Source organism: Tarenaya hassleriana, unplaced genomic scaffold, assembly GCF_000463585.1.
Source record: "Tarenaya hassleriana unplaced genomic scaffold, ASM46358v1 Cleome251, whole genome shotgun sequence".
Taxonomy (NCBI): Eukaryota; Viridiplantae; Streptophyta; class Magnoliopsida; order Brassicales; family Cleomaceae; genus Tarenaya; species Tarenaya hassleriana.
Window position 1 is genome coordinate 52,583 of NW_010965784.1, and position 7,787 is coordinate 60,369.

The 7,787-nt window shown below is 39.7% G+C and overlaps 1 protein-coding gene across 1 annotated transcript; it reads right to left on the bottom strand.

Annotated features, from left to right (window-relative positions):
• Positions 1-2,131: 2,131 nt before the first annotated feature.
• Positions 2,132-2,695, bottom strand: LOC104816709. The gene has a single exon (XM_010545637.1). The coding sequence runs from the start codon at positions 2,693-2,695 to the stop codon at positions 2,132-2,134; it is 564 nt and encodes a 187-aa protein (XP_010543939.1).
• Positions 2,696-7,787: the final 5,092 nt, after the last annotated feature.

Below are 7,787 nucleotides of genomic sequence, written 5' to 3' on the forward strand. Positions count from 1 at the left end.
TCCACACCCTAGACCGGTCGGTCTAGGCAAATTTTTCAATATTTCCCCGTCTTTTTCTCGTCTCTTTGTATGTGGTGTTTTCGCGTTCCTTTTTCTCATTATTGTATATTCTCATTTTGATGATAATGCGATGTTTCTATTTAATTATTTATTCTCGAAACTAATTAAATATTTGAATCGGGTTTCGGGATATTACACTAGATTTGTACGGAAAAGAGGGGTGAAATGCAACTAAAAGCATAGAAAAATAACGTCAAAAACCGATGTCATCAATAACCGAAATCTCCATTTCGGGTATACAAGTCATAGGCGGTCTCTAGCAAGACACTATTACTACCAATCATGGAACCGTCACATGAAATTCAAGTCATAACGCTAGTCCATGTGACAATCTCATGCGGGTCATTCCAGTATTCCGTTCTCCAACGAATACCTATGATTGTGATCGTATCCAATCCCCATGATAGTCCCAACGCGAACGAACTACAGTCCCTGTAATACCCCGAATCCGGATCTGAATATTTAATCACTTAAAAAAACTGTTTTTTTGCAACGAAATTTTTGCGTTGCAAAAGGCGAAATTTCATTGCAAACGATCGTTTGAATTCAAATAACACAATTATTATGCTATGACATAATATATATAAGATTTTAAAATTATATAATTTATACAAATATTTATACATTTAAATACGTATCGCTTCTTCGATTTCTGTAATCAAATTTTTGGCTTTTTCGTCGATTATGCTTCCATCTTTTCTTGTATGTATAACTTTTAACACATCTAGAAGCGATGGTTGTTTTCCACACGTTCGGGCTTAAAATAGCGATGGTTATTTTAAATTTGAAAATATATATTAATTACCAATGCATGCATGATCCGACTAAATGGTTTTCATCCCGATGTGTGCTTCCTTGGACCGGCGTCGGGAGCCACGCCCGTTTTTCTACTTTGGGCTACCTTTTTACTTCTTTCAATGTTAATGGGTCTTCCCAAAACTCCACCATCTGGGCCTAGACCCCGCTTTCAATGTTCTTCGTCGGAGAACGATCTGGCTTCATCTGCCAATACCGTTTATACCTATTGACTTTGGATTTTTTCCATGCCTCATAGACCTTTGAGGTATGCACCTCATCCCAATACCAAGATTGCTAAAAAAACTTAATTAAAAAAATTAACAAAACATTTTGGAATTAAAATTTAATAGTTTTTAAAAGGGTTTATAAACTGACAGCAAAACTAGCAAACCAGTGTTGCCGAGTGGTTTATGGTAATCTGGACTAATTCATCCAAGGTCCAGTGAAATTGTTCTCTATAAAGCTCAAGACGGAATTATTAACCATTTGATTCATATTAAAACTAAATATTAACAATCTAATTAATTATTATTTAATAAATTTTATATTGTAAATTTATTAAATAAATTAAAAAAATCCTTACCACAATGCTCCATCCTCTTTGTTAGGATGGAGCTTACGCAACCGCGTCCTCTGTGGATTGGACGCAATGTCAGAGTACTACACCCGTTTGGTAGATTCTACGTTTTGCATCGGCGGTGTAGATCCGCTACCGAAAATCTGATTTTTTGCGTTTTCCACTTTCCCGATTACTTTTGGTCCTTTTTCTAGCAACGTATGCTCGTGATACATGAAATTAAACGTGCTAATACAATGCAATTACACGGGTTACCTCCGTCAAGCGCTAATTTAAGGACATCAGCTTGACCCTCTCATTTTCAGTGATCTGGTGGTCACGTTGGACGAAATTGATTAACTCCCTGCTGTCCCGGAGGTATGTACAGTGTGCTAGTGCACACAGTCTGTCTCAGTTTATAGTTGTTTCCCCTCGCAGATTCAGAAATTGGATCTGGCGGTTTCACTTTAGTTCCTAATCCAGCATCAGGGATCTTTAGTTTTACGCCCTGCTTCTACGGAACCTTTCTGTTGGTTTTCCCCTTAGATGTCATTATTAGGGATTCAAATTTAGCTTTTATCCCATTCTCTGCCTCAGAGATTACAGATTTAGCTACTAACAGGATGTAAACATCTTCGTCATAGGCAATTCCCTTGCCCTTATCGTTCGGTTGTGGAATTTGTTTTTCCGGTAAACCAGGCGGTTCTTCCAGAACAGTTAATGGACGCGCATTTTCTTCTTTACCCGTTCTGGTTTTGGTTCCAGCTTGAATTCAATGTCCTCATGATCTCCTATATGCATCTCTATGCATCCTTTTCGAACATGAATCACAGCATCGATAGTATTGAGGAATGGACGCCTCAAGATGACTAATTCATCATTTATGTTTTCCATATCAATAACCACAAAATCGATCGGAACGTAAACGTTTCCAACCTTAAGTGGTACGTCCTCTAAAGTCCCTAGAGAGTCATTAACTGACTTGTCTGCCACCTGCAGGATCATCTTGGGGGGCTTCAGTTCACCCACATTCAGCTTATCATATGTGGTCTTTGGTAACAGACTCACACTTGCTCCTAAATCATACAGTGTGCTAGGAATAGAGATACTACCCAACTGGCAGAGTATAGAGAAACTTCCTGGATCTGCCATCTTGGCTGGTAGGTTCTGTTGCAGTACAACACTACATTCAGCTATCAGGATTATTGGTTCCTCTTCCAATTTCTCCTTCTTAACGAGAGAGTCTTTAAGAAACTTCTCGTAAGATGGTGTTTGCTCCATAGCTTCTTATAGAGGTTGGGCAATTTTCATCTTTTTCCACATATCAGCGAATTTCGTGAGCTCACCGTCTACTGGCGGAGTACGCTGCAATCGCTGCGAGAACGATATAGGAGGTGGTCGTGGAGGCGGTGGAACGTATACGTCCTCTGGTTCCTATACGGTCACCTTTCTTGGCTTCTCTAGATACGCTCTCCTTTGTTCAACAATGATTCTCCTCGTTCCATAAACTTCGTTGTCATTCACATAGACAGTGTTATATTGCTCACGAGGGTTTGGCTCAGATTTACCAGGTAATGTGCCCTGCGTTCTACTGGGTTTAGTTGCAAGTTGAGCTACCTAGTTATCTAGAAGCTTGACATGGGACTCTATCCTTTGGATTTGCTTCTTTAAATCACTTTGTTCGGTGACCATCCCTTACAACGTGTTATTCATAGACGCTTGCCCTTGTAGGAGCGTTTCGAGTATTGACTTAATATCGGGGGTTTGATCCAACTTTTGCTGAGGTTGTTGTTGTTGTTGACCTCGAAACTGCAGGTTACCTTGATACCCTTGGTATCTGTGAAACGGTTGTTAAGTCTTTGTTGGAAAGTTTGGCCTTGGAATGGTCCCGAGTTTTGGAACGTTCGGTTCCTGTTCTCCTGAGGAGCATTTTGGTAATTGTTGCTCTTGTAAGAGAAGTTAGAATGGTTCCTCCAGCCAGGGTTGTAGGTGTTGGAATAAGGATTGTTAGCAACATAGTTAACATCCTCAACCCCTTGTTCTTATGAGAACATGGACTGGGTTTCTACTGAGCTGATCCGATGTTTCGCCTAAGGAGCTACGGTTCGATGAATAGACCTGCATCTTTAGTTCAGCTAATTCGGCTTTCAGAGCCTGTACTTCACTAATGTTCTCTACATTACCCCTTTTTCTTGAAAACTCGGTTGGAGTGGTCCTATCGCTAGCCATACGCTCAATTAGTTCTTCCAGCTCATCAAAGGTTAGCTTTTGAAGACTACCTCCGCTTGCACAACTAATGTAGAACCTTATCTCATCCCTCAATCTGTTCAGGAAAGTTGATAGAAGATAGTATCTATCGAAGTTATGATGAGGGCATGCTCTTTGGTATCCCTTGAATCGTTCCCAAGCTTCACCCAAGGATTCTCCATGTTCTTGCGAGAAGGAATCAATCTTGTTCTTCGCAAGATGGGTCTTATGAGTAGGGAAAAATATGTTCATGAACTTGTCAGCAAGTTGATCCCAAGTATGGATCGAGTCTGTTGGCAGAGCATAACGGCATTCGAGTGTTTTTCCCGATAAGGAGAGAGAAAAGCAAGAAGTAGCACTTCCTCAGTTGTAGCTTCGTTTGCTACTCTGACGGACTGACAGAGAGATTTAAACTGATTCAGATGCAAGTTGGGGTCCTCGGTAGAGTTACCTCTAAAAGCACTCTCGTATAACATCTGGATAAAAGCGGGTTGTAGAGGAGGGTTCGCCCGTTTCCTGGTCCACGAATGCAAGAAAGAAGTGGAGTGTGCTTTGGAGCAGTGTAATCTCCAAAATTAAGCGCTTCGTTTCGCTCTACTGCTCTCAGTGGAGCAACGTTATGCGCAGGATGGTCGTCAACATTTTTGTTGTCTTCCATTGCTTTCAATCTCCTTTGTTGCCTCAGGAGTTGAAGAGTTCTTTCGATTTCCGGATCAGGAGGAAGTAGAGTTCGACTTCCACGGCTCCTGGTCATAAACCGAAGGAATCAAAGTTTCGATTCCCGAAAGAAGGGAATCTGATGGCGGTGGAAAGAAGGTAGTTGGTGGTGGAAAACTAGAACCTAAACCGGCACCAAGACTGAATCTCAGTCCCCGACAACGGCGCCAAAAACTTTATCGTGCCAATCTAGGTGAATGGATGGTCAAGTAATAAATACCTAGACTAAGCCGATTCCGTAAGGGTATGGATTCAATGTAGTACCAGGGTCGAACACAGGGTCCGAGAGGTGATGGTGTCGATGGTGATCCTAGCAAAGGTCGATAGCAAGATAATTGGTTGGTTCAGAAAGAACTATAACTAAAGGCACTGTAGATGTAGGGGTTCACCAATGCTACGGACTATCTAAATAGATGTGGTTGGTTTGCAGTCTAAGGTCGATTCAGGAAACTCTAGCCTCTATCCTAGAACACGTCCGGTTAGGGATCTTCGTTCTCTAACTAACGCTTTCCTATCAACTTCCGCATCTTTAGGTCTACGTTAGAAGCATTAACGTCCGCTATCATAGTTCCTAGATCAAATTAAGATTTCCGGTATTAATTAATCCAAATTCTTTTGCAATTAACTAATCCAAGTTCAATTATATAAGGTGATCAATCCTAACAAAGTATTACGTTCAATTCATAAAACTGGATCTAACTTAGACATGCATTCAACTGTTTAAGCATATTGATAATTCCATAACATGACTAGATTCCCTGGCCTATAACAAGTAATCTACTCACACATCATGGAGAAAAGCAAAGTAGACATGGATTGATACAACATTTCAATAGAAAAAAGAATAGAAGACTTATAGAATGAATAATCAATCCTTGAACAATGAAATGTAGCAATCTCCACTCCAATTTGTCCCTTAAAGTGTCAAGAATCCAAAAAAACTCGAAAAGTCTCGAAAAGTGTGAAAGTGTGTGAATCCCCCTCTCTGATCCGTATGGTCATTTTTATAGACATCTCGAAATATCGATGTTAAAAACTTCAATATCGATATTAGAAAACATCGATATTCTCCCACAGTGTCAAAATCTCGATATCGACGTTGTAAAAAGTCGATATCTGGACTGCTCAGATCTCGAGGTATGAAACATTGATATCGATTTTCGGGAACGTGTAGATAGGGAAATCTGAAAGTATGATTTCGAGGTAGTTGGAAACGTCGATATCGATGTTCTCAACATCGAGATTCTCTCTTTTTCGCTCTGAAGTCCGTTTCTCGTCCATGATCGTCCACTTGGTCCAATTAAGCACCAAAAATACAGTTTTAGCTTCTATTTCGTCCAATTATACGAATATTCCTGAAATTACATCAAAGAGTAAAGAAAACAATATTTGTGTACAAAATGCAGCCTAAATACTAGATTTGTACGGAAAAGAGAAGTGAAATGCAACTAAAACCATAGAAAAGTAACGTCAAAAAACCGATGTCATCAAGTTCCTATTTCCTTTAGTCCTCAAAATCCTCGTTCTCTTCACTAAAGAGAAGTTTTACAAATATCTATATCTTCTTTTACAAATATCCAAATCGTCTAGGTAACATATTCGCGATAACAAGAGCGATTCCACAAACATTCTCGATATATTTCCTACAATTAAGAAAGTTGTTGTAATTAGGTTTTATACACATGTATATACATCGAACCATGCATAATAGTAAAAACCTTTCAATTATCGTATATGGATATTGAAAGGCTTTTTTTATAGTATGCACGATTCGATATATATACGTATAAAACTGGGTGATCATGACGACATTTCTCATATACTAAAGAGTCCACGTGAAGATAATAGATAGTTTGTTTCTTTGAGAGGAGGATAAAGCAGATAAGAGAGAGAAAGGGAAAGAAAGAGAGAGTGAAAAAAAATTCGGGACTCTCTTATTTTTTCGGGTTTTTTCTCTTTATTTCTGAGTATTTAATTTCTTCTGTATAAGAGGGAATTATTCTTGTATTCTCCTTATAACAGAGAGAAGTGTTGTATTTCCTTGACAGTCGGTATAAATCCTTCCCCGTGACGTAGGCACTCTGCCGAAGGAGTTCTAGCAACTCCGTAGCCCGTTCTCCTTTTCTAGTAAAAGGAGATTTTGTCATCTTGCCCATCAAACAGGAATCACATGATTCGATTGATTCATAATCAAAAGAATCAAGAAGTCAATCAGAATAAAGCTTCGCTATGCGTTTCTCGTTGATGTGGCCAAGTCGACAATGCCAGAGATAGGTCGGGTTTTTAAGTCGTTCTGCTTAAACCGATTGGTACCAACGTTATAGATCGACCTGTATCTAGATGGTTCATCTTCCAAAACATAAAGACCATTAAACTGGTAACCCTTACCATAGAATAAATCGCCTCTATAAATGGACAGATATTTGTTCTCAATAACAAATCTGAAACCATCCGAGTCTAAACATGAAATCGATATAATGTTCCTACTGATGGCAGGTACATCCCTGCTGATGGCAGGTACAAAATAACAATCATGCAACTCCAATACAAGGCCAGAAGGTAAAGTGAGATCGTAAGTGTCGACGGTTAATGCAGCAACTCTTGCTTCATTCCCGACGCGGAGATCTACTTCTCCCTTCGCCAATTGTCCACTTCCTCGAAGTCCTTGCACATTTCCACAAATGTGCGAGGCACATCCGGTATCTAATACCCATGATGTAGAAGTAAACAATTTCGCCTCTATAACGAAGATACCAGAAGTCAAAGCTTCTGTAAGCTTTTTCTTTCTCTGATCTTCCAGGTAGAGTCTGTAATTTCTATGCCAATGCCCGATGGCATGACAGAAATAACACTCTTCCTTCTTGGACTCAGGCTTAGGCTTAGTGACAACACTTGTCAATTTCCTTTTGCCCTTACCTTTGGAACGTTTCCTTTTGGTGGAACTCTTTCCAACAACTACCATATCATTCTTCCCTCGGCTCCCAGCTTTCTCTTGGAATGACACATTCAACTGATCAACCATCAATGAATTGTCCATGTCATCTAATTGCTCACGCAATTCCGAAGACATCTTTCCAAGCATCAAGCCGGACACGTCCATCAATGATCGATCCAGAAGCCTTGGTCAGAGGCTTATCCTTCATAAGGATAGATCGCTTGGTGAGATAAAAACAGATTCCTCAACAGATATATACTACAGAAAAAGACAAACAAACAGACAGAAAATATGCAAGTCGCTTAGTACGCATACTAACACAGACAATAGATGCAATATGACAGGCTCCCACTAAGAAAAACACCCTCAATGAGTTTCTAAGTGAGCTAGGATCCATATTTCACATGCTTTTGAGTCAGCTAAAGCATGACGCTCAAAAACATGCTATTTAGGTAGACAACACATTGTCAATCA

Excerpts from the sequence above, each read along its gene's own strand:
- LOC104816709 (XM_010545637.1), bottom strand. The coding sequence starts at position 2,695 with ATGGAGCAAACACCATCTTACGAGAAGTTTCTTAAAGACTCTCTCGTT.